Raw genomic sequence first — 26,745 nt, forward strand, 5'->3', positions numbered from 1 at the left:
AGCAGAGAGAGAGAGGGAGAGAAGGAAAGAAGGAGAGAGAAGACGAGAGAAGGAGAGTGTCATATGCATAGAAATACTGGCTGCAATACTTAAAATGCACTCCAAGTAAAAATATTTTTGATTTTGTCCAAAGTAAATTTGAAAAAAAAATTAACACAACTTCCCCATAACAAACAACCAAGGAATTGATAGGGAACAGAAAGGCATAAAGAATCTAAAATGGCATAAGCAAGAAAAGGAGAAACGGAAAATGGAAACAACAGTGACACCAATATGCAGCAACACGCAGACCAGCATGAACACCCTGAAACACATTAACACCCACATAAGCACCTCACCCTGATAAACACACACCATCTCATGCACAGGAAAGCCATGTGAAACACTCTGACATACCTCCTGTATCTCATACATAGCCTTGCCCTAAAAAAGCCTTCAGCTAACACTCAGCTCCAGACTAACAACAGCCCTGGGAAACACAAGCCACAAATGATCCTACATCTGGACTCAGATAGGAAATACCTGGGGAGGTATTTAGAGACTACTGTAACTCCCTCTGTGCCTGTCTTCCTGCCTGAGCCATCAAACCCCTGCAACTAATCCAAAATGCAGCTACATGACTTGTCTACAATCTAGCATAGTCAAGTTACTCCCCTCCTCACCTCACTTCATGGGCTTCTTGTTATTGCTCGCATCAAATTCAAAATGTTGGTTCTGGCATACAGGACAGTGAATGGGACAGCCCCTTCACACCTCTGATCTTCAAACCCTATGTTCCACCAAGATTGCTACACTCTGCAACCATGGGGCAACTGACTGTCCCGACCCGACGGGATCACTCCTCTCAAACACGATCCCTGTCCACACTGGTCCCTCAGTGGTGGGAAGAACTCCCAACAGTGGTCAGGACAGGATAATCGTTGGCCATCTTCCGACGCAAACTGAAGACTCGCCTCTTCAGACTGCATCTCGGTTCCACCTCCATCCCCATCCCCCAGCACCTGCTACCCTGCTGTGCATTTTACATGCAGTACTGCGATGTGCTCTGGATTCTATGATCTAGTGACTGTGTGCGCGGTACTATACTTGGCTCCCTGTGTCTAGTCAGGTTGTAAAGTTAACTTGTGGTAGGGCTCGAGTACTGTTATGCTCACACTCACTGGTCTGGGAGTGTTGTTAGCCTGGTCTGACACTGTTCCTCATTCAGCTTGAATGCATGCACTTCTGTTCTCTGGTGCTGGAAGTCGCTGTGTATACGAGCATCGGCTAAATGAATATAATATAATGTAACAGTCTATCTGCTGCAGCAACACTGGGCAAGCTACTAGGCTTCTGAACAAAGTCAGCAAACACAGTTCAGAAAGTTGCCAAGAAGGTGCACAGGAAGTCCCTAACTTGTGTGTGGTTACCGCCACACTGATCCCTTGAGATAAGACAGCCCACTGGAGAAATAACTCGCACCTGCACTTCTCTACCCAATGCTCACCATAGCTCAGTCAGACTCTGGCACCTTCAGGAGCTATCCACATAGAGTGCAGCCCCCTCACCACACACCCCTCCCGATCCGTACCCCTCATCTACACTGCTCTGCTTCACCTCTGACTGCCCCACACACACCCAACATCCTCGACCCAGACACCACTCTCTGCACCACCAGTCTGCTGAGCCCTGTCCTCCCCCATACTCTCTGGCATCTCATCCCAACAACACAAGAAAGAAAAGACCCTGAATTCAAGCTGTTCTGAGGAAACCCACTCACTATTCAGTAGGTGTACCTAGTGAAGTAGCTACTCAGCATATACATGTATATATTATATACATATAATATGTACATACATGTATGAAATATATGTACATGAGAGATATTTTCCTGTTGTAGGTATTACTTCTGTTTAAAACGAGGTTAATAATTGTTTTGTACAAGTTTGCCATATTTAAGTGAAAATCTGCGTGGTCATGCCAATAAAGCTTGTTTGAAATTGAATTTGAATTTGAGGGAGAGAGAAGGGCAAAAAGAGTGAGAGACAGAGAGGGACTTTTGGCTCCGAAGAAGGAGCAGTATTTGACGCATTCAGTATTTTAATTAAAATGACATTTGTCAATTATTTGAATTCCACTAGGAACCACTATGCCACTGAATTAAAACAAAATGATAAATTGACTTTTTTGACCATATCTTTCAAATTCTGAAATTATTTTTAATTTATTCAGCTACTGCGAAAAATAGATTAAAAAATGACATGCATGAGCCCAAACTAATTACTTTCCCCCAAGCGGATTCCTTGATTTTTAAAAACGCATAAGCATACGATTCTGTCCCAGTGTTTTTGATCCCTATACGCGTATTTATTCCTATGTACCATGTACCGGTTCATTGCTACAACAGAACCCCGTCTGAAAACTCAGCACAGCCTGTCATTTCAAAGCCTCACACAATACAGCATTTTAGTGTATCTTTTTCTTACAATGAGCACAAACACACCTCCAGTTCTATTTTCACATCGAAAAACAGTGAAAAGTGTTGGTGAAAGTCTCAACTAAATACGAGTATTCAACATTAGCAGCTCAGCGAAACTGAATTGCCTGAGAACTCGAGTACTCTGAAACACACCACAACACCAACGTGCGCATTACAGTACCTTCAATTACGCTGCAGAGACGGAACCGTCTTCCACCGGACCCCATTTATTCCGCGCCGCTTGAAAAGAAAATCTAAAAAAAAAAAAAAAAAAACAGGCAAAGTCAATAATTGTGTAAAAGGAAATGCCCCAAAAACCGATTCATTCATGTATTTAAAGAAATAAGTTATTATTGATCCGCAAGAACTGTAAGTACTACACCTCCCGAAGAGACAGGAAGCTGAAAAGGGTAAATACCTCAGTCTTCAAGTATTTCCTTGGAATGAGGTTTTTAAAAATCAATTATGTGGCTATATACACAAATCTGGATTCTATATACATATATATACATTAATTTCTATATACATTAATCTAGATTAAAACTAAACTATGCAATATAACTCTCGGTCAGATTAACTGGCATGACATAATTTGAGGTTTTTTTTTTTAAATCACTGAATATAACAAATATCAATATAACAAATATCCCATTTAACCGTAAAACATTTAAACAAACCCGTAGGATCCCAAAGTTTTGTCTCGCTTACCCTCGCTTACGCAGCCCTGTTCTGCAGTTGCAAATTCACTTGAGAGGTGTTGTTCCTCTTTCCTGCGTTTCGAAAGACGTGAGCAGTGATGTGTGGTGAAAATATTATTATTCAGCGTGTGGTAAAGTATTTCACTATACTCTACACTGCTGTCACTGTTGCTCGGCTTGTGTGTCTGTTTTAAACTATTCTAAATATTGTTTATCGCACAGATAGATCCAGTAGTTTCCGACCTCGTGTTCATGAGCTGCTCAGTACGGTAGGATGCTAAAACAGGAGAACAGTGCATCATTTTGCAAGCTGAGAAATCTGAATCATTTTACTCTCATTCTTACAGTGCCTTATAATTTATAACTTCCTCCATAAACTGTTGTTCAAAATATTTTTATTCTTATATTTTTAAGTGTTGCTCTCGTTTGTGTGTGTGTACTTCATATTGGCTGTCTTACCATAACCGAGGTTGGCCCTACTCGGTGTAGTCTAGGCATTGGAAGGCATAAACACAGAGCGCCCCCGTCCTTTCTTTCTCGCTATCTACTAAACAAACGTTTTCAGTTCTTTTCAAGTAAGTATATCCATCAACTTTTCAATGTGTGTATGGAGAACGTTATGTTGATGCACAGAACGCAAATATTCACATACGCGATTTGCTTTGTAAAGAAATGGTAAACAATTTATTACTAATGTCTGAAACGCACATTAGTCCATTAACATGTTCAGTTGTTCAGATTCTGTTTAGATTTTTAGTAGCAGACGTCCAATAACTTCTTATTTATAACCAACAACATACACGATTATTAGTTATAAATAAGAACATGCCACAAGATGATGTAGTCTATAGGTTGAACTACCTATGCAATAGCGTTGACACATTTCCCTCATCTGAGCGTGGCATGTCTTTACAAGACCCATCTAGCCTCATAACCAAAAAACCCCTAAGTCAAAAATGGGAACGATTCTAATTTTGAAACTAAACTCATATCTGCTTCAGACACACAGATATTTAAAGGAACATATCCAGGTTTTTTTTATTATTTGGTCACATTCATTAAAAATAAATATACAGTATCTACAAGACATAATAGTGCCAATAGTGGAAAAGCGCTCGTTAAAAACATTGGAAACCATTCATACATTCACAAAGGCAGATTCATAAAGGTGTGTTCCGTTACAAATACCTCATGATCATCCCACCTGTGTTTGCATGCGTAATAACGTGGGCGGCTTCGCCCAGCACTGTGGTCATAGCATTCCATTTGTGAAAAGGTGTCATATGGCCCAATTATTAGCACATTGTAGTTTTTCCTGAGATTTATGCTTCAAACCTTTAAGGATCTCAGTTTTAGAATCTGGAATCTGCATGGTGAAATTTAAAAAAAAACTGACATGAACTTATTTTAAAACCTGCTTTCTAAGAAAAAAGCAAAGTTAACAAGAAAAATAAATGAGGAAACATTGTAATAACTAAAATGAAGGTGATATTCTGATGCTTCAGAGCATCAAAGCATTGTTTCAAACTGTGGTGGCCATTCGGACAGGCGGAGGTGATACCACAGACGGCAGTGTGCTGGATCTCTCTGACGCCTAAAACAAAAAACCAAAATTAATCCTAGGACAAACAAGAGGTCAGAAACAAGCCAGGAAGTTTACAAGAGGAAGTGTGCAAGAGAGCTGGACGTAGGAAAAGGAAGTCCACTGAATCGAAAATAAAATTGTTTTTCATTTCTCTCCAATCCTTTGTTGGAGGATGGGTGAGTCATTCCTGCTACCCATAAATAAATGAGGCCTCAGTTTACATCAGTGTTAGAACTGGCACCTGGAAACACATTCATGGGACTTCACACTAGATGTAAAAACTGTGTAATACATTCCTTTAAATACCGATAATGCTGCAATTTCAGCTACAGTGCATTACGAACATCACAATGCACAGCACTTGCCTGATCGGTGCAGTCACTAACCCAGAGGATGCAGTCACCCTGCCACACCCTGCATTCAGCCTGCCACACCCTGCAGTCACCCTGCCACACCCTGCAGTCACCCTGCATTCAGCCTGCCACACCCTGCAGTCACCCTGCCACACCCTGCCACACCCTGCATTCAGCCTGCCACACCCTGCATTCAGCCTGCTACACCCTGCAGTCACCCTGCCACACCCTGCAGTCACCCTGCATTCAGCCTGCCACACCCTGCATTCAGCCTGCCACACCCTGCAGTCACCCTGCCACACCCTGCAGTCACCCTGCATTCAGCCTGCCACACCCTGCATTCAGCCTGCATTCAGCCTGCCACACCCTGCAGTCACCCTGCCACACCCTGCCACACCCTGCCACACCCTGCCACACCCTGCAGTCACCCTGCCACACCCTGCCACACCCTGCAGTCACCCTGCCACACCCTACCACACCCTGCAGTCACCCTGCAGTCACCCTGCCACACCCTGTTACATCCTGCATTCAGCCTGCCACACCCTGCTACACCCTGCATTCAGCCTGCTACACCCTGCAGTCACCCTGCCACACCCTGCCACACCCTGCATTCAGCCTGCCACACCCTGCAGTCAGCCTGCCACACCCTGCTACACCCTGCATTCAGCCTGCCACACCCTGTTACACCCTGCATTCAGCCTGCCACACCCTGCCACACCCTGCAGTCACCCTGCCACACCCTGCCACACCCTGCAGTCACCCTGCCACACCCTGCAGTCACCCTGCCACACCCTGCCACACCCTGCAGTCACCCTGCCACACCCTGCCACACCCTGCAGTCAGCCTGCCACACCCTGCAGTCACCCTGCCACACCCTGCTACACCCTGCAGTCAGCCTGCCACACCCTGCATTCAGCCTGCCACACCCTGCATTCAGCCTGCCACACCCTGCAGTCACGCTGTAGTCACACACCAGGTGCACGCTGTAGTCAGGTGGTCCTGCTGAGGTCTTCAGGCCTCCGGTCAGCAGGGTGTGTGGGGTGTTCAGGTTGGGCTGGGTCGCCACCACCTAAACATGAGCACATGCATGAGAAAAAGGAGAAAGAGTGAGATCGTTATTAATAATGTTATATTAATTATATGTTTGTAAGTACAGGTCAGACCATGTATGTAAGTATGTTTTTCTTTTGCTGTTATTATTATCATAACCAGAGTTAGAAAATTAAACTGTTCCAGTTTGTTGTTATTTTTGTTTATCATCGTTACTGAGAGTAGATGAATGAACTATAACTCCAGTGACAGCGGTTTCTGTGTGGACAGTGGTAATTCCACAGGTACAGGTGTTTCTCAGAGTGTTAAAGCATCACCTTCTCCACCGCCCTGGACACAGGGTACCTCGTCTGCCGACCTGTGGAACAGAGGACAGGTGTGAGACAGACCATTCAGCACGCTGAGAGCAGAGAGGATGAGGATGATGATGGTGATGGTGATGGTGGTGATGACGGGGAGGAAGGGGAGAGGAGGCTGGTCTCACGTTTGCGCCTCCACACCACGCAGAGGATGATGAGGGCGATGATGATGAGGATGAGGAGGATGCCGCAGGGGATCCCAGCTGCGATGCCAGCGATGGCGGGGCCACTGAGACCCCCGCCTGCCGCAGGGAGAGAGGTGTCAGGACACGGGTCCAAACCGCGCCTCACAGCATGGCTCAGAACCAGAACAATAAACCTCATCTGTGCAAAATAAACCCTGTTAATGTAATGTAATGTGATGAAATATACTCTTCCTGCTGGTTTGATTCTCAGGCACGGCCCTGTGGTACCTGTGGGCTCTATAAGGGAACCTGGTGATCAGACAGTAACGTCTCAGTGTCGCGTGTAAAAGGATGTGTGGGTGGGGGGCAGCACCCACCCGGGCCGGCGCGGAGCTCCTTCGATGGCTGTCCTCTGGTGGCACCGGCAGTGGGAATGACCCGGAACCTGTACGTGGCTTTTGGGTCGAGCCCCGAGATGTTAGTGCTGCGAGCCGAGCTGGGCTTCTCCTGAATTGTGCCGAACTCGTTAGTCGCCCGTTTCCTCCGCTGCCTGCCGCCAGGGCTGGGCAGCAGGCTCGGACCCATCATCTGAACCTCGAAACCTTCAGAACAGGGAACTTTCAGAATCAACACAGAGGATCCGCAGAAAACGTAGTGTCTCTCTGCAGAGCTCAAAACGCCACAAAGCTTCCAAACACTGTTCTGCAAAATGCACTGCAAGGACCCACACATGGTCTTTCTGAAGAGCTCAAAGCCTCAACATCCTGGCATCAACACTCACGTTTTCTGACAGATAACAGTATGGATTATACAGGGAATCTTTCTAAGGCGCACTACTTTCAATATATCCTGTGCCTGTTCAGATGCTCTTGGCAGTAAAAACCAGTCACCAATGATCAGTGATAATAGTTTGTCTTTTCTAGATTTCTAAACATTGTAAAGATTTCTATCAGGAAAGTATTTCACGTTCTTATATTTGTGTTATTTTTCATGACCTTGAAGAAGACCGTTCAATATCAAAACAGTTTCAGGCATTTCCAAAATCTGTCAAGTTTTCTCGCACAACTTTTCTCACAAACAGCCAACCAGAAAGTAACACAGGTGGCAAGGTTGTCGCTCTGGAGGTTAAGTGACATTAAAGTGACGTTTTAGTGCACCACCTGTCAGGTGAGTTACCTGTGATGACGGAGGTGCGAGGGGTCTCCCAGGTCAGCGTCACCATTGTGCCCTCCTGGTTAGGGAAGAGGCCGAGGTCAGACACAGTGGGACCTGCAGGCCAAAGACGGACAGAGAGGGTGATCAGGAGGGTGGGGGGGGGGGGGGGGGGGGGGGGGAGAGAAGGAAGAAACCAGTAAACCAGGGTTCTCAGTTAAACACTGCCATGAGGAGATGACAGGAACTGACAGGGGAAGAAGTGGATTGAATTCATATAGTGCCTTTCACTGATCTAACGGATTACAGTCTGACACTGGTTTTTCCCCCTAACAGTGTCTACATCCACTTCTTTGCCCCACGGACTGCCATGCACCAGTGCCTCAGTGGTGTGTACAGCTGTGTGGCATCCAGCCCATCTCAGCGACGCTGCTGTGGGGTTTGTGTGGCTTTTGCAGGAGCCCAACGCGGTGAGCCGCGGCGTACCCAGCACGGAGACGTCATTCGTCTGGTTGCCGAGTATGTTGACAGCGTTGCAGGTATAGGTGCCGAGTTCTGTGCTGTTAAGGTGGAAGTCAAGGATGAAGAGCAGAGTGGTGTTGCTGCTGATCTGATAGCGCCCCCCACTGGTCAGGATCTGGTTGCCTTTTGACCAAGTGACTGTTGCCACAGGCAACGATGTGCTGGCACAGGCGATGGTGATCACCAGCTTCTTGTCTGCGTCCACCATGGAGGAGACCAACGGCTGGAAGTCCGCAGGGCCACCTAAAACACAGCACAGCTCACTGCCTGCATTTCATACCTCTGTGCGATTGTGTGTGTGTGTGTGTGTGTGTGTGTGTGTGTGTGTGTGTGTGTGTATTTAACACCGACACTGGCATATTCCTGGTGTCTGTGAAATTTACACTGAGCTAATTTCTACTTTGTCCTGTTGCTTAGGATTAACTCTGTCAGCAGAACAAAGCATGTGGAAATGAGAGGAACATGAATATCACACTGACATTAGGAAGCGTTTGCAACTCAGAGTTAGAAATGCAAGGAACAGCTTATAAGACTTGAGGTGGAAGATTCTCACAGTGTTTCACACCAGGCTTGACAGTGCTAGACACACTCTAGGTGACACTAACTGTATGTTGAACTGGCCAAACCTTTTTTGATTTCATTTGAAGAGTAAAGGAGCAGTGTATGAATAATATCTGAATATTGTCAGAACAGGTCATGGAGAGCGTATGTTCAAAGATCTGCGTGTGAGAGGGAGTGGAACTCACGGGCGGTTACACTGCAGTTTCTCTGGAGAAAGGGGTGGCTGGCGACGCATGTCACCTCTTTCCCGTTCAGATCTTGAGACGGTTTCCTGGTCAGATTGAAGTCCCCACTCCCACTGCTGGTGGCATTCAAAACTGGGAAAGAGAGCTGTGCCTCAGGGGTGCCCCCTGCCCACTGGCAGCGGTACTGCAGGTCTTGGTTTCCATTCACTCCCGTAACCGAACACATGGGGTCGCCAGAGGGACGCTCTGGAAAGGGAAGTAAGGATGGGAGAGAAGTCAGACCCTAATTGTGTACAAATTAAAAACGGGCACCTCCTTGTATCCTTTCTCCTGGACTACACTCCCACTGGTAGCTCATCACAGTTCAGGAGAGACACCTGGCACAGTAAACCGCACAGACAGCCACCGCTAGTATTGCAACTAAGAGTCAGACTGGGAACCCATGCATCTCTGTAACAATGTGTTCTTGCAGGAGAGCGAATGTTACCTGTGACCTGACACCAGGTGTGAGACAGAGTGCCAGCCTAGCCAGGCACAGGTGCTGATGCCTTACCATAGACCTGGATGGTGACGCTCTTCTCCAGCTGGTCTCCTGTCTCATTATTGAGCATGACGCAAATGTACACACCGGACTGGCTGCTCTGGATGCTGGTAAGGTTAAGCATTCCGGCTTGAGCAGGAAGGGTCAGACCTCCGAACACCCATGATGCAATGGGAGAAGGGTCTCCATCAGCATGGCAGGAGAGCATGACAGAGTCTCCGGACACAAAGAAGGCCTTTGGTGGGTGGACCTCCAGAACTGGCCGTTCCGGGCCATCTGAGAAGGGGCCAGAGAGGCAAGGAGAGGGAGAGAACGAGAGAGGAAGAAAGGTACCATTACAACAGACAGCTTGGCTTGGCATCTTGCCATCTCAGATCCACAGTGTCAGATCTCCTCTGAGATTCCAGAAGGATCCTAGGAAGATATTAATGAAATAAAAGAGTAAAATGAGCAAAATGGATACCGGATTTCAAAGAGCACAAGAACGAGAGAAAAGAGGAATGTGCTATACACCGATTGGCTCGAAGTGGTTGTGAAAATGGGTTTCGTGTTTTCAGTTCAAGCATTCAAGAAAGGTGCTGACCAGCTGGAACCCAAACGTGTGAGTAGAGTAAGATCACTAGTGGAAACGGTGAGGAGAAAAACAAGATGTGCCAAAAGGAAGGAGCAAAAAAAAAAAAAAATAAAAAAACTTGAAAAAGGAAAAATGACAGTCTGTGCACATGTCTGAAAGAGGAGCATGCTGGCCCATGGGAATGCCACAGAGCAGATAAGGAAGGAATGCTTGTGTTGACGGTGAGGGTGTTTATATTCCCACAGGCCAGACACCGAGTGGTAACCCGCAGAAGAGTGTCCTCTTACAGTGCACGCTGATGTTCTTGTGAACGGTCTCAGAGCTGAAAGGGTTCTTCAGGACCAAGGTGTATCGGCCGGTGTCATTTCGGGTGGGTCCCCTGATCATCAGTCTGTTACCGCTGATGACGTAATGGGCACCGTTTTTGATCTCCGCGCCGTTAAAGAACCACTTCACCTCAGTGGCCTCTCCCTGCAAGCTGCTGTAGGTCAGGGTGAGTGTGCTGGCGCCCTCTACAGCTTTCACTGGCTCTGTGCTCACAGATACGTTCCTGATGTCATCTGCAAAGGGGTAGATATCAACGGTTGTCATGGTGATGAATTTAAATGCTGCCAAGATCACCATCAGTATGGTGGTAATTACAGTAACTGTGCCGCTGTCATGAATGTTTTTAATAAAAACGATATCAGATCCAGTCAGATAAATGACAGGAGTTTGTGGTTTCCTCACACAGTGGCTGCTCACAGACAGGAGTTTGTGGTTCAGGTTGTAATATTCACCCCAGGCAGGACTTGCTCTTCCTGCTCCCACACCCCACAGCACTGAACTCTCCACACCCTCTTATATTTATTAAGCATACACCTTTTTTGCACTGTGGAAACACACATATTACCCACTACTTTACTGCATTGTAATGTTTTTATGCTGAAAATGTGGGTGTTCTGTGCTGGGAAACACTCCCCTATTGCAGGAGAGTGTTCATGATTTTCGCAGTGCGGTGTTCACAGGGGTCTGGGGTGGGAGATCTCCCATGAATGGCATCAGCTCATCAGCGACCAGGCACCGCTCACCGAACACTCGGAGCGTGAAGGTGGAGGTGTTGGATCCCACGCCGAGCTCCACCACGCGGATGGTGTACGTGGCGCTGTAGTTGAGCAGCACGTTGTGGAAGGACAGAGACCCATCCCTCTCGATGCTCAGCACTCCGCCAGGGTCCAAGATGTCAGGGGGAGAGCTGGAGCCCAGCGTCCAGGTCACAACAGGGATGTCTCCCATCGCCCACACTATGGTGGGCCTGGTAGCACCAGTAATGAACACATTCAGAGTCACATTGCTGCCAACCTTAGCCACATGGGGACCAGACACTGTGACAACCACAGAGCAGTCAGCGACACCTGCAGAAAAACAGATACAATTACTCAATATAAAATCAACCACTCATACAATCATGATAATCAGCATAAATGTTTATATGTATCAGTGCAACAGAAAGCCAAGTAAATACATCACTCCCGACAGTACTGTGCTGTACATGGAAAAAAGGCAAAATGGGCTAAACTACGCACCAGGGTGAAGAATGAAGGCATGCAATTATTTGGCCTCTGCTGCGCGCTTAGATCTGATATGGCCAGGTTCGGCGCCCGGAGAAAATACAGAGGGGTGCACTTGCAATCCACGAGGGGCACAAAACATCATATCTTAAAAAACATAATCAATACTATGTACACATCGGGATTTAAGAAGACAACTGGGGGTGCAATGCACTTGTAAGCACCCCCATATATTTATATCCCGTAGATGAGGAACAGTGACAATTTAAAACTCCGATATGGCGAATCAAAACCCAAAGCACGAAAGGTAAGACTGTTTCAAAGAAATATCACATGAAAGTGACTAAAACAACAGAAGCGGTTTCAAGCAGATACCATTTTCAATGCACGCATTACGGTCTCGTGGAAAACTACAAAATATTAGTCTTCTCATATAACTCGTTACATAACTGACCGCGACTCAAGGCGCCCGTAAGGTTTAATAGTTTTACACTCAGAATTTCAAGTTTATATTCGGTTGTAAAGAATGTTTTGCGACAGTCTGTATAAATTCTCATCCTTGTACAGCCTATGGAGCATGAACATGGTCAGAGTGTCTGATTCCCAGTTGCTTCGTAAACGAGGGGATAGAATGTGCTTGCGGCGGACTGCGGTCTGTTCTGTGGCCGGGAGGAAAGCAAGGCGGCGGGCTGCTCTTCCGCCTGATCTGAATCACCCGAGCGCTCTTATCCGCTGAATGCTACAAAGACATGCGGTGTAAATAGCAACAGCGCAATGGACCGCAAACAGGTGTTTAAAAGGACCCCCTTCATTTAAGCCGAAAATTCCTGTAAATCAGAGTCCACATCTTCACATTGCTGTCTAACTCACAACACATTGCTATACAAGCCTCATCACATTTCATCCGGCGGATGGTTCCTCGATATAACAGCTCAAAGAAATGATTATAGAGCTCTTAATTAAAAAAAAAGTTAATATAAACAATTCGATGATCTGCTCAACTCGTGGAACTGTTTTGCAAGGTCTCAGCTCACTTCATCTACAGTTTTTGTGAGCTCTCCCTGAGATTTTCCTCTTTGTCTTTCTGTTACCTGAATCTGTCCTATCGAAGTGCGTTTACCCATATCATTATTTTGTTAAAAAGCTAAAACCACTTGCACACATTTTGTTAACCACTTTGAACACACTGAACGTATTCTAAATTCACCAGAACAGGAATAGCGGGAGTCAGAAGAGCAGTGAACTTGCCTCCAGCCAGGAAAAGCAACAGGATTCCCCAGCAGGTGTGTTTAAAGGCGTAGCTTGCGTGCATCGACATGTCTGAATCCATTTTGTTTTATTATTATTTATTAAACTTTTGTAGCAAAATTTATCTTCGAAAATATTATCCTGAGAGCTGAATCAGTATTTAACGTCCATTTCACGGGAGCCAGCGGTCATCTTTGTGGTTTTCCCCGTCTCACATGGAAGTGTCGCGCTACCCTTAAGCCGTTTGCTGTGTAATACGTTAAAAGCACAAGCCTCTCCTCGTCCCTCTCCTCGCACCCTTCCTGGGTTGGGCAATCTGTCATCGGAAACAAGCGGCGCTCACCTGTGCGCGAGCCTCGGCTCTGATTGCGCACGTGACCGTGTGCCGTTCCAGCTCCAGGGAGCCGCACGTTGTGTCATTCGGCCGTACAATATGCTCACAACCGTAAAATACTGTGCCGTTGAAAACCTTTAAAGGCGGCAGTGCCATTTGTGGAGAGATGATGTTCCCTTTTTCGATTTAGAACAGGAATTTTCACTTCATTGTGTCGCGTCAAAATTGAAGGTGCTACTGTTAATAATTAAGTAAATTAATTAAACAGTAGGTGTTTAATTGGTATGTGACACACTATGTGTGTGTCAAAGCCGCCTACCTGGCGTTTAGCATGTAATGACTCAATTAGAAAATCTCCCGTAGCGTTGGACTCCTAATTTTACTGAATAACAGCAGACACTCTCCAACAGATCTATTCAAGGGAAACGAGAGGGGTCTATGTTTGTGCCTCTTTCCCCAAAAACTTTCACCTGTCTTAACCTCTGCTCCTACTGAGAACAATTGGTCTTTGTGTAGCTTTTTATAAAGTGCCCAAACCACTCATTTCTCTTCCCAGCTTCCATAAAACATGGTTTGGGAAATGCCACAGTATTGGTAATATAGTACCATTATATATTGTTTTACTTTGAGTGTAAGTGTGAAACAATGAAATATTATAAAAGTAGCCAGACCCCCCTCATTACTGCTTCCATCCTCCAGAAAAATGGTGAAAGAGTATGTTACCATGTGCTGGTATTTGGTATTTATTGCTCTTGTGAGAGACTGTAACCCAGCGCTGAGAGCAGAGACGCAGTAACCCGAGTCATGCAGGGAGAAGGGGGCTGGCCTTCCCGCCGAGGTGACCCTGTAACAAACAAACCCGACTGCAGCATGAGGGTACGACTGGCCATCACCTGCTCCTCACAGAGCTTTCCTCTACGCAGCTTCCACATCTACATGTTTTTATATTCCGGTTTCACTCAGCTGGTCAGACAGGTTTCTGCCCTTGCTTTGAGGTGCTTGTGCATCATAAATGGATATGTAAATACAAATGTACCTTTCAGGAAAGGTGTACTCCTTAAAAAATTATTATTACTAATATATGTGGATATTCCAACCAGTATCAGTGTAAGATGTATCCTCACAACATGTTGATACTAAATTGCCAAAGTAGAGTCTACATTTAGAAAGTAAATCTCAATAATATTCATGTATGTAATGTAAAATATTGTGGTGGTTCTGGGAAATAATGCAGTTCAATCCAATTAAAGTTTTTAGAGACTCATGTCATAATTAGTTTGTCAGATCATCTTCACATGGCGTTTACGCTTGCTCTTCAGGAACGTCAGGAAGGTAAAGACTGTGGTTATATTTTCATGGAGACGCTCCAAACAGCCGACAGAGGGTGAGACCATAGCGCCTGTTCCTCCCCGAACACAGCGTAACGGGCCGAGGCTGAAACGGGACGGGTCGCTGTGTGGCCTGGACACAGCGTAAGAGACTGAGGCTGAAACGGGACGGGTCGCTGTGTGGCCTGAACACAGCGTAACGGGCCGAGGCTGAAACGGGACGGGTCGCTGCGTGGCCTGGACACAGCGTAACGGGCCGAGGCTGAAACGGGACGGGTCGCTGTGTGGCCTGGACACAGCGTAAGAGACTGAGGCTGAAACGGGACGGGTCGCTGTGTGGCCTGAACACAGCGTAACGGGCCGAGGCTGAAACGGGACGGGTCGCTGTGTGGCCTGAACACAGCGTAACGGGCCGAGGCTGAAACGGGACGGGTCGCTGTGTGGCCTGGACACAGCGTAACGGACCGAGGCTGAAACGGGACGGGTCGCTGTGTGGCCTGAACACAGCGTAACGGGCCGAGGCTGAAACGGGGCGGCTCGCTGTGTGGCCTGGACACAGCGTAACGGACCGAGGCTGAAACGGGACGGGTCAGACTGCATTCCACAGACAGCCGCACTCTGTTCCTACACTGTGTGGGCCTGCGGTTTTGGGTAACGATGACGCTCCTGGCTCAGAGACAGCACTGATCCCAGAACAGGTCAAAGGTCTGGCCAGGTGGCTTTGATGACCTTTGATCAGGTCTGTTTTTGCTGAAGTATGCAAGACTGATCCTGGATCAGGTCCGTCTGGCCTGACAGCTTTGCAGCTTTATTTCAGAGGTGCTTGAGAAGTGTCACACACTGGACTGCGCACATGGACACACATCTGCACAACACGTGTCAGCACTGAGACTTGGACATGCATAGCAGACACCAGCACAGATACCCCTGGCACTCTCAGCCTGAGGTCTCTCTCAGCGCACCTGCACTCCACCGCTCTCTGTCAGCACCTGTCTCAAGAGTGTGTGGTCTGGCACAGCATGCGCTATTCCTGGAAACAGAGCTGCAGTCCATTTCATTTCAAGTCAGTCAATGCAGGGAATTTACTGAAATTCAGTTAATGAATTGAACATCAGTGCAGATTTTTCAGTTGAATTGAATCCTCCCAACAGCTCTGCCTTCCATTTAGCCCCCAAGGAACACCTACAGCGGGCCCTCTCTCTCACACACAGAACACCTACAGCCGGCCCTCTCTCTCACGCACAGAACACCTACAGCCGGCCCTCTCTCTCACACACAGAACACCTACAGCCGGCCCTCTCTCTCACGCACAGAAAACCTACAGCCGGCCCTCTCTCTCACCCACAGAACACCTACAGCCGGCCCTCTCTCTCACCCACAGAACACCTACAGCCGGCCCTCTCTCTCACGCACAGAACACCTACAGCCGGCCCTCTCTCTCACGCACAGAAAACCTACAGCCGGCCCTCTCTCTCACGCACAGAACACCTACAGCGGGCCCTCTCTCTCACGCACAGAACACCTACAGCCGGCCCTCTCTCTCACGCACAGAAAACCTACAGCCGGCCCTCTCTCTCACGCACAGAACACCTACAGCCGGCCCTCTCTCTCACGCACAGAACACCTACAGCCGGCCCTCTCTCTCACGCACAGAAAACCTACAGCCGGCCCTCTCTCTCACGCACAGAACACCTACAGCCGGCCCTCTCTCTCACGCACAGAACACCTACAGCCGGCCCTCTCTCTCACGCACAGAACCCCTATAGCGGGCCCTCTCTCTCACGCACAGAACCCCTACAGCGGGCCCCCTCTCTCACACACAGAACACCTACAGCCAGCCCTCTCTCTCACGCACAGAACACTGCAGGGACTGCATCTCGATAACTGTTTTCCTGTTCAGGTTTTGTGTGTTCATATACATTTGTCAAAACTGTGAAACGTCATGTCAAAAACATGGACTGTTCGGACAGTTGTCAGTATCATGCAATACGTTGCCAAGCAGCAAAAGACAACATTCATAAACTTCAAGGGAGACAGGAGAGTGTCAGAAGGAATGTGGCTACAGTTATGCATGTTAGCCATGCCACCTACCACTCCTAAATGACAAGTACAGTGTCATTTCACATTTATGAGATTACAAAAAATATATTTTTAATTTTGACAGAATCACATTCTACTCCCGAAAAATGGCATAACTGCAAATTTCACTGAGTATGTTTCTAATTTTAATTCTGATGTAATAGTTGATATCTGCCAAATATCTTCTAAGAGAGCAGCTCCTTTTATGTCACCTTTGTTTTACCACAAGATGGCGGTAATGAGTGAAACACCACGACAGGCTGTGAGCCGCGCCCAGCCCCCTGAAGGGCATGCCACATTCTCTTCTACATGTATTCATTTTAAAATTTTACCACAAGGGAGAGCCAAGACTGGAAAGTGAGGCCTGAAATCAGGCTGATTCCCAGATTTATGGCAGTTTTATTAAGCCCATATGGTAATGGTAATAATAACAGGCAATTAAATCTTGAGATCGGAGCTAAAGTGTCCTGGATTTCCTTGATTTGGTCAGGGCTGAATGCTGGCTTCTTGGCATCAACTTCCTCAGTTTTTTTTTTTCTTTCAGTATCAGATTAACTACTGACTTTCACCTGGCACTTTTTCAGCTGTCGGCCATCGAGCGGCTCCTTTACAGACCGCAGTGTTGGGCTGGAACTCTACCTGCCCACAGAACGCAGGCATGTGTGCCCTAACAGAGCCAGGCTGGCTTCCAGGCCTAACCCTGCAGAGAGGGAACAGGGACACAGCGACAGCTACCGAAGAGAGAGAACACAGAGGCCAATCACAGAGCCCAATCACAGAGCCCAATCACAGAGCCCAATCACAGAGCCCAATCACAGTGCCCAATCACAGTGCCCAATCACAGTGCCCAATCACAGTGCCCAATCCAGCGACCGAGAAAACAAAAGGCCACACCCAGGCCAGTGGGTAAATCATTTTGGTGTGGCCGCTTGTGGAACGTGCACCAGGTGAGGGAGGCTGTAATGTAGCAATGGCAGACCTGAACACCACACCTCTGTGGGATTAATGCTGATTAATGTGCTGAGCCAAACTCAGCGTTACAAACACAGAGCAGCGGAAACTCGGCCAAGCGTTAGCGCTCTGAAGCCTGCCGCACATCTGTCCTGCACAGAGACTGATGGGCCAGACGGACGGCGATAACTGCAGTGCAGGAACGCGGCAGACCAAAGCGAGCCCCTGAACTGCACCACCTGGACGGCAGCGTTCAGTGAGCAGAAACCACCTGCCTGGGAAGATCAACGCAATTAAAAACCCTGTGAAACAGAAAGCTCCAAGCTGCCTCCTGATTAATCACCTTCTTTTACTGTGTTCTAATCGGTCTCTCAGCATCTCTTACCTGCTCGGAAGCCAGTCACAACAAAAAGGATGTAGATATGAAAAAAACAGCTAGTCTTTATTGTCATTGTTGGGGGTGGGGGTGTACAGTCAGTACTAAGGAGGCGCTTACGGTAAGTCAACGTTGTGAGAAATTTTCCCTCCTTTCCTTCCCGCTACAAGGACAGACTGTGCTTCAGGGACCGCAATGCAAGGTCAAACATCAGGATGCAATTCAGACACAAAAGGGGATCTCCTTTTTACAGCCTTGGATCTATATTTACACCCATCACCAAAACTCTCCAATATGATACAGAGGGATAAGCTGCACTGCATACACAATTCTGCACAGGCAGACGAGGAAACCGGTCCCATTAGTACTGATAATGCTTATTGTGGCCATGTACAGTGTGCTACAGGTGAGAGAGAAGCTGTTAGAGGACAGGAGCCCTGCAGTCTGTGGAGCGGGAGAGTCTGTCCCCGCAGCGCAGCCCGTACTCAGACACCTGTACACACTGTGTCAGAGTCGCGTGTAGTTTCAGACGCAGCCTCCGAGTGGCAGTCCCACTGAGCTGCACAGTCCCACACACAGACGCTGAGGGAGGGAGACACACACAGAGGACGGAGCCGGGTCCGGATCAGCCGGGCCTGCAGGGGGAACGGGCCCAGAGCACCCCGCTGCAGGTGGACTGGGACTGCTCTCCGGATCTGTCCATCTCCCAAGCACCGTCCTACAGGAAAGAAGGGACAGAGCTCAGACTCCAGGTCCATCCTGCAGAGCACACGGATGCCGTTAATGTCCCCATGAGGATCAGACCGAACCTTCCCAGCCCCTCCGACTCCAGCTCTGCGCCCCGAGCACCATGTCTTACCGCTCTGTGTGTCCCCGCTGGCCCTCCCTACACTGTCCCCGCCTCCTTCAGTTTGGCGACCAGGTCGTCCACCGACTCCACCTTCACGCCAGCCTGCCTCTGCGGGGGCTCGTCCACCCGCAGCACCTCCAACCGCGGCGTCAGCTCCACCCCCAGGTCCCCCGGCTTCACGTTGGCGATCTTCTTCTTCTTGGCTTTCTGGGAGAGGCGTGTTCAGAGGGAGGGTCACATGCTGACTGAGCAGCGCACACATCATGCAGATGCAGCAGGAAATGAGGCCCTATTCCTGTCCTGAATCACAGCAGGTGAGAATGGGCATCACAGGGTGCGAATGTGTGTGTGTGAGTGTGTGAGTGTGTGAGTGTGTGTGTGTGTGAGAGCGAGAGAGCATGAGATAGTGAATGAGTGAGTTGGCGAGAGTATGTGAGAGCGAGTGTTTGAGAGAGTGAGAGAATGAGAACGTGAATGGGTGAGGGTGAGAATATAAGACAGTGAGAGAGTGAGACAGTGAGTACCATGATATTGGGCAGGGTGGCGTATCTGGGTGTGTTCAGACGCAGGTCAGCGGTCACCACAGCTGGCATTTTGATCTTGATAGTCTCCAGCCCGCCGTCGATCTCTCTCACCACCTTCACCGTGTCGCCCTCCAGGGCCACTTCTGATGCAAACGTGCCCTGCGAATCACACACTCTTCAGCAGGTAACAACCGTAACCCTACCAGAGTCACGCACCTCACACAGGCCCAGAGCGCCGAGCACCTGGGCTCTGAACCAGCAGGACTGAGCAGGCGTGACATTTACACACACACGCACATATTAAAAACCTCTGAGCAGCACCAATTGAGTCGTATCAGTGGAGTTCAGCTGGGTGAAAATAACTCATATAAGTAATCAGGTTTGACCTCTTAGTATTAAATAACTACTCAGTTTGACTGTTAATAAATGCAGCTTACTTTTCTGCCTGTTAATCTACTGCCAGTGTGAAGGAGTGTAAGCACCTTCTTCTGATTAGCCCATTACATTAGAGGCATGCATAAAATGTTATCTGTCCAAATAAATTAACATTAAATTTTAAAAAGCACTCAGGAGCATTTCAGTAATTAAAGATGAAAAATCAGGAGTCAAAACCAGAGGTAATTACTGTCAATGACAGTGAAAGTAGGAGGCAAGCCAACAGATGTTACGCTGCCATCTGCTGGCTGAAGGACACTATTACATACACATTTTCATTTGATTTGCAAATATGTATCAGAAATTTTCTAAAGACTGGAAAAGAAAAATTACTGTCTCATAGTTGTATTCCAGACAGGATAACTGGCCTGTAGCAGTGATATCTACCACTGCATGGGTGGATGACCTGAGTAAACTCACCAAACATTCTACAAATCAATTTTGTGTTTTTTGAAACTGTTCTGGCTATCTATTTTCACAAAAAATACAAAAACACAAACTGGGAAACTCAGGCATTCAGAGTCCGAAATGCATTGATTTCACCATATTTTGTGACGGTGTGCATGAGCCTGTGACCTTTGCTCTCTGCCTACTGAACAGTGTTTAGTGTGGTTCTAGCTGACTGAAACCAGTCTCGCTGTGACAACACAACAGGCAAAGGGACAGACACGCAGCTCAGCCAGCTGTCCTGCCCACGCAGACACTGGAACATACAGTTACACACAGCTATCAGCAGGATCCTCCTGCAGGTCGATCCGGCCTGATCCTCATCAGAACATAAACAGCGTTTACAGGACACACACACAGGCAGCACAACAACTTCCAGACTCTGAAACACGCCCTATTTAATAGCATTTCACAGCAATGAACTTTAAAACCTGATGAAAGTAACACCTGATTAAGTGTTCTGACAGCTGAGAACACATCAGACTGCGGTTAGATAAAAACCCAGTGTGAACTGGGCTGACTCAGTGAAAGCCTGTGCAGAGGAGCGCTGTATAAAGCCTTTAGACCAATGCAGTGACGATGTGGCACAGGGAACACGTACACATCCTGCTGACCTACGGCCAGACAGTCGGGTCTGGATAACCTGAGTGCAGTCTTGTCTGGAAAGGTCCAGCTAGAACTGTGACAGTGACCGAGAACCCCACTGACCTGAGGCCAGTCCAGCAGAGCAGCAGTCATCTGGCCAGTCTGGTTGCAGTCGTCATCAATTGCCTGTAGACACAAAAACAACAAACAACCAGCATGAGACAGACTGCGGCTGAGAGTGGCATTACAGCATGGGACAGACTGTGCATTACAGCATGGGACAGACTGTGCATTACAGCATGGGACAGACTGTGGCTGAGAGTGGCATTACAGCATGGGACAGACTGTGCATTACAGCATGGGACAGACTGTGCATTACAGCATGGGACAGACTGTGGCTGAGAGTGGCATTACAGCATGGGACAGACTGTGCATTACAGCATGGGACAGACTGTGCATTACAGCATGAGACAGACTGCGGCTGAGAGTGGCATTACAGCATGGGACAGACTGTGCATTACAGCATGGGACAGACTGTGCATTACAGCATGAGACAGACTGCGGCTGAGAGTGGCATTACAGCATGAGACAGACTGTGCATTACAGCATGGGACAGACTGTGCATTACAGCATGGGACAGACTGTGCATTACAGCATGGGACAGACTGTGCATTACAGCATGGGACAGACTGTGGCTGAGAGTGGCATTACAGCATGGGACAGACTGTGCATTACAGCATGGGACAGACTGTGCATTACAGCATGGGACAGACTGTGCATTACAGCATGAGACAGACTGCGGCTGAGAGTGGCATTACAGCATGAGACAGACTGTGCATTACAGCATGGGACAGACTGTGCATTACAGCATGGGACAGACTGTGCATTACAGCATGGGACAGACTGTGGCTGAGAGTGGCATTACAGCATGAGACAGACTGTGCATTACAGCATGGGACAGACTGTGCATTACAGCATTAGACAGACTGCGGCTGAGAGTGGCATTACAGCATGGGACAGACTGTGCATTACAGCATGGGACAGACTGTGCATTACAGCATGGGACAGACTGTGGCTGAGAGTGGCATTACAGCATGAGACAGACTGTGCATTACAGCATGGGACAGACTGTGCATTACAGCATTAGACAGACTGCGGCTGAGAGTGGCATTACAGCATGGGACAGACTGTGCATTACAGCATGGGACAGACTGTGCATTACAGCATGGGACAGACTGTGGCATTACAGCATGAGACAGACTGCGGCTGAGAGTGGCATTACAGCATGGGACAGACTGTGCATTACAGCATGGGACAGACTGTGGCTGAGAGTGGCATTACAGCATGGGACAGACCGTGACATTACAGCGTCAGACAAACTGTGCATTACAGCATGGGACAGACCGTGACATTACAGCGTCAGACAGATTGCATTACGTCAGACATTACTGTCGTAATTGCATTACAGTGCGAGACGGACAGACTGTCATTACAGCGTGAAACAGACTGGCATTACAGCATGTAGCACAACTGGGTGTAGAGTCGTGTTCTGCAGCAGTTCTCTGTGAGACGGCAGGCTGTGGAATACCACATCTTAGTTCAGAGAGACACTTTGAGTGCCTGGGATTAAAAGGCCCAGAGAGAACCTCTTACTGCCAGCACTTTAGTGAAATTTGCATAAGCTCTTTATGACGGAGCTTCACTGAGAGGCAGTGGGAGTGACAGAAAGGGACAGTCACAGCCAAGGTGGCAGGTCACACAAGGACAGGCTGAATAAAACATTAACTGCCATCTTCATAGCTGTGCAGTCACGCAGGCATTCACAGGGCTTGGCTGTGCACACACACGCAGCAGCTCCAGCTGCCAGGGTACCTGTTTGCCCAGGATGATCAGGTTAGCGTCCTCCTTCTTGGCCAGAGCAGCCAGGATCTTAGAGACCTGCAGGGGGCCCAGGTTCTCGTAGTCTTTTCCTGAAACTTCCACGTGGATGCCCCGGTCAGCACCCATGGCCAACGCCGTGCGAATCGTCTCCTAAACACAGCAGCACATCACAATCTGACACCACGACCACACACTGCAACTGCACTGCCAGAACACCCACACTGCAGGGAGGGAAGAAACTGCAGCCATGCATGGGCCATCACTGGCAATCTGTGCAGTACCAGACAAACAGAAACACTTACTTTCTGTTATCAGTGTATGTGTACCATAATGCCATAGCCTTAGCAATGGGAAACCTTGAGCTCAGTTATGTTCTTAAAGATTGAATTGACTGAAACAGTTACTTAGGCCGTCGATACAGTACTCTGATCGCATTCTAGATGTGACCTTCAAATGCAAGTAAAGCTCTCCAAGAAAGGCAGATAAGCTAAATCTTATCACAGACTGACAGACTGAATGGGCTACATTTGCTGTGAAGTGTAAATGTCAGATTATGTCATGACAACAGAGATACACTTGCAGCAGTGCATACATCTGACCCCACTGAGGAGCCACTGTGGCTGTAAAAACCACCACTTCACTGCTGACATACAGAATCAAAGCTGTAACTCTTTATTCCTTCAAAGTAAAACTACCAGTACAAACACTACAGCTATATACTATATTAATTGTATTATTTTTACTATTCAAGAGTCAGACAAAGGACTATGGGGATTACATCTCCTTTTTAAACCCTTCCTTACACTTATTTCTGTTATTTATTATTATTCCACCTGCAGCGAAACGCGGGCAGAGACGCAGCCCAGCCAGCTGACCCACCTGCACCTGCTGGGGGCCGCAGCTGACCGCCACCACCTCCTTTATGAGCTTCTTCTCCTTCAGCTTGACGGCCTCCTCCACAGCAATCTCACAGAAGGGGTTCATCGAGTGCTTCACGCCGTCCGTCACCACACCGCTGTGGTCCGGCTTTACCCGGATCTGCGGAAGAGAAGGAGCAGTACACGCTACCTGCTGATCCCAGGTCTCTCTCATCATGTACACGTCTGCACTTCTTCACATCAACAAGTCCACATCGCATGTGCTACCCCACCACATTTACAGAAACGTTCACTCAGCGTGAACATACAGCATGGAGCCGCGTGAACATACAGCATGGAGCCGCGTGAACATACAGCATGGAGCCGCGTGAACATACAGCATGGAGCCGCGGGACCACAGCAGCCTGTCCAGTGTCAGCGCACCCCCCTGACTGATGACAGGAGGCTGGGGGTGTGTGGGGAGCAGAGACCGCTCTGAAGACATGTGCTCCCTCCCTCTCTCCAAAAATCCAGCTGACTAACTGTTGTGTGGCTGTTTAAGCTGCGTTTCGTTGTACTCTGTGCAATGACAATAAAGGAATCTATCTAACAGCTGCCCTGCTACAGATACGCCGCCAAGGCTCATCTAATGTGTAACTGCGCTGACAGTCCCAACACCGGCACAGAATGTGCCCGGAAACGCTTTCTCTGATCACCCTGCTGAGACGGTGTAAAGCACCGTCACTCAGCGGAAGGTACACAGGTTTGAGAGACAATTGGCATATGCTGTGCTGCTAACGCCACGCAATGGAAATACAGTATGCTGGCTATCAAAGGAGAAAACCTGGAGTCAGGTTACAGATGTTAATAAGCCAGCATCTAAACATAGCACAGAAACATCAGCTTTGGCACCGGGAAGACGAACTATTACCTACATAACTCGCTAGCAGGTAAAATTAATAGTCGTGTTACTAGTATTTGCTACAGTATCAAAGGAATAAGTGTCAACTAAACAACCTGTAGCTACGTGTTCCAGTTTCATGGCGTTGGAAAATACTGTCATTTTAACCAGTTAGCATCTGCTACATTTTTGCGAGTATAAACGTACCCGTTAGACGCACGCTGCTGAAAAAAATGGAGGAAATAACCTGATAGGCACACAAGCGCACTTACCGCAAACCTGCTAACTAGTTAAGTGTTCAGCAGAACATAGAAGAAGCTGGTAAATGTGTCAAAAAATTCAAAGACAGTTTCCGCTAACTGCCTACCACTTTATGAGAATACCGGTCTATCGTTTGTCGATTGTTTTTGCCCAGACTGTCAGCAGCTAACACGTTGCAAAACATTTAATGAACTACCTATATCTAGCTGGCAATCGCTGGAGTCTGAACAGCTAAGTGTGCTACGGTGGCATGTCTGTCTCTAGCTAATGCTGAATTTACATGCAAGAACGTCAAAAACTTCGTCGGGCTCTCAGTTAAGTAAGTTCACACTTAGCGTTAACTGCACTTTCTGCATAGCTACTGTTACCCTAGCCCAGTGAACTCGGATCTAGGGACATGAAAACCCTGACCTTGGTCCCAGCTAAGCTAACAGGCTAGCTGCAGCGACAACCGGGTACGGCGTCGCCACGCTTCGTTTCAGAAGCGGCATAGCCAGCCAGTACTAGCTGACTAGTCTAGCTTTTAACATGAAAAATACTGCGCTGCAAAGAATATAATTCTCCATAATTACCTTCACAGCATAGTCAATGACCCTCTTAACCCCAACTAGAACCCGACCAGACATTGTTCTCGCTCTTCAGTTCAGTAGGTCGGTGTTTTCCGTGAAGACTTTTTTATACATGAATAACCAGTCGGACTAATTTCACTGTGATACCTGGGAAACTGGGTGTGGGCGGGGTCTGACGGAACCTCCCATATCCAAACCCAATGAAATAATGCCAAAGTTATAACTGTCAATCAAATATAAACCATGGCCAATCGTGCTTGAGAAAAGTAGGGACCTATTGGCCAATAGTGTTACAGATGATTTTATGCTATTTCGGCTGGGAACAAGGGGCTATAAATATTGAGTTCCTAGTGAGGAAGCGATTCCTAACTAGGGTAAAGGTCATCTCAAGATTACTGAGATCTTGAACGACTCCAACTGTCGGACAGTTAAGTGATGTAATTTAAGTGAACGGCCCGACAGTCAAATGATACTTTACAGTAACTGGAAGTGATTTCTTGTGTTTGTAAAGCAATTTGTTTTCTGTACCCGTGACCCCAAAAATGGATCTGGAATGTCTTGGACAATGTAAGAAAATATATAATAATAATAATAATAATAATAATAATAATAATAATATCATTGCTGTTGTTGTTGTTGTTGTTGTTGTCTTTCAGTCTGTGATGAGTTGGATATTGTTATTATTCTCACACAGGCTGCAAATATCTCAGCAATGGTCACAAAAGGATAGTGATTTGATCCAAGAGTGACTCCTGCTGACAGCCGAGTGGAATGGACAGAGCAAGCGAGGGCAACGGTTAGGCTCCTATAAGCTCTTCTGTGCAGTGTGGCCATAGCTAGACCACACAGCAAGTGATTTGAAACAGAAATGTATTAACTGTGAACATTTCAGCATGCTTCACTGCCATGGTTTCTGTTTCTTCCAGCAATTTCTCTGTACTGTAGCTTTTTCTAAGAGCAGTAACTTACTGTGGCGTTATGAGATGTTTATGGTCAAGACACAGCTGCAGTGATGGTGGCTGTACATGAAACAGGTCATGGTCATCTTTCAAACAATTCTCAAGGCATCATCTGTCACATTTGAGGCATTCGCTGTTGTGTCTGAAAATAACAATCACTCAAACCACAGTTTTTTTCTGTGTCCCGTCTTTTTACATTTACATTTACATTTATTTATTTATTTATTTATTTATTTATTTATTTATTTATTTATTTATTTATTTATTTATTACATTTATATATTTTATCCAAAGCGACTTACAAAAGTGCATACAGCAAGTATAGCGACAGTACGGGGACAGGATGTGTACAGTTCCACAATGAGACAGTTCTCAGCTGAGAGCAAGGTCTGTTTGAGGACGCAGTACTATCAGATTTGTACAATTACAGCCTATAGGGCAACTAAT

The 26,745-nt window shown here is 47.4% G+C and overlaps 2 protein-coding genes across 4 annotated transcripts; both read right to left on the minus strand.

Annotated features, from left to right (window-relative positions):
- Window positions 1-4,190: 4,190 nt before the first annotated feature.
- Window positions 4,191-13,296, minus strand: vsig10l (V-set and immunoglobulin domain containing 10 like). Of its 3 annotated transcripts, XM_036537967.1 has the most exons (12): window positions 12,962-13,296; window positions 11,234-11,557; window positions 10,451-10,723; window positions 9,602-9,865; window positions 9,049-9,294; window positions 8,267-8,545; window positions 7,805-7,897; window positions 7,006-7,230; window positions 6,629-6,745; window positions 6,462-6,502; window positions 6,068-6,163; window positions 4,191-4,750 (listed from the first exon to the last, which is right to left on the minus strand). In XM_036537967.1, exons 1-12 carry the CDS (start codon window positions 13,041-13,043, stop codon window positions 4,679-4,681), a joined length of 2,112 nt encoding a protein of 703 aa, XP_036393860.1. In that variant the 5' UTR covers window positions 13,044-13,296; the 3' UTR covers window positions 4,191-4,678. The 3 variants fall into 3 exon arrangements, with proteins under 3 accessions (XP_036393860.1, XP_036393861.1, XP_036393862.1); XM_036537968.1 differs by lacking the exon at window positions 6,629-6,745; XM_036537969.1 differs by lacking the exons at window positions 9,602-9,865; window positions 10,451-10,723.
- A 4,780-nt stretch (window positions 13,297-18,076) lies between these two features.
- On the minus strand, window positions 18,077-25,472 carry etfb (electron transfer flavoprotein subunit beta). The gene is made up of 7 exons (XM_036539771.1): window positions 25,343-25,472; window positions 23,631-23,789; window positions 22,743-22,901; window positions 20,994-21,056; window positions 19,404-19,562; window positions 18,889-19,086; window positions 18,077-18,747 (listed from the first exon to the last, which is right to left on the minus strand). The coding sequence occupies exons 1-6, from the start codon at window positions 25,394-25,396 to the stop codon at window positions 18,916-18,918; spliced, it is 765 nt and encodes a 254-aa protein (XP_036395664.1). The 5' UTR covers window positions 25,397-25,472; the 3' UTR covers window positions 18,077-18,747; window positions 18,889-18,915.
- Window positions 25,473-26,745: the final 1,273 nt, after the last annotated feature.

This window comes from Megalops cyprinoides, chromosome 10 (genome assembly GCF_013368585.1).
Source record: "Megalops cyprinoides isolate fMegCyp1 chromosome 10, fMegCyp1.pri, whole genome shotgun sequence".
Classification (NCBI taxonomy): Eukaryota; Metazoa; Chordata; class Actinopteri; order Elopiformes; family Megalopidae; genus Megalops; species Megalops cyprinoides.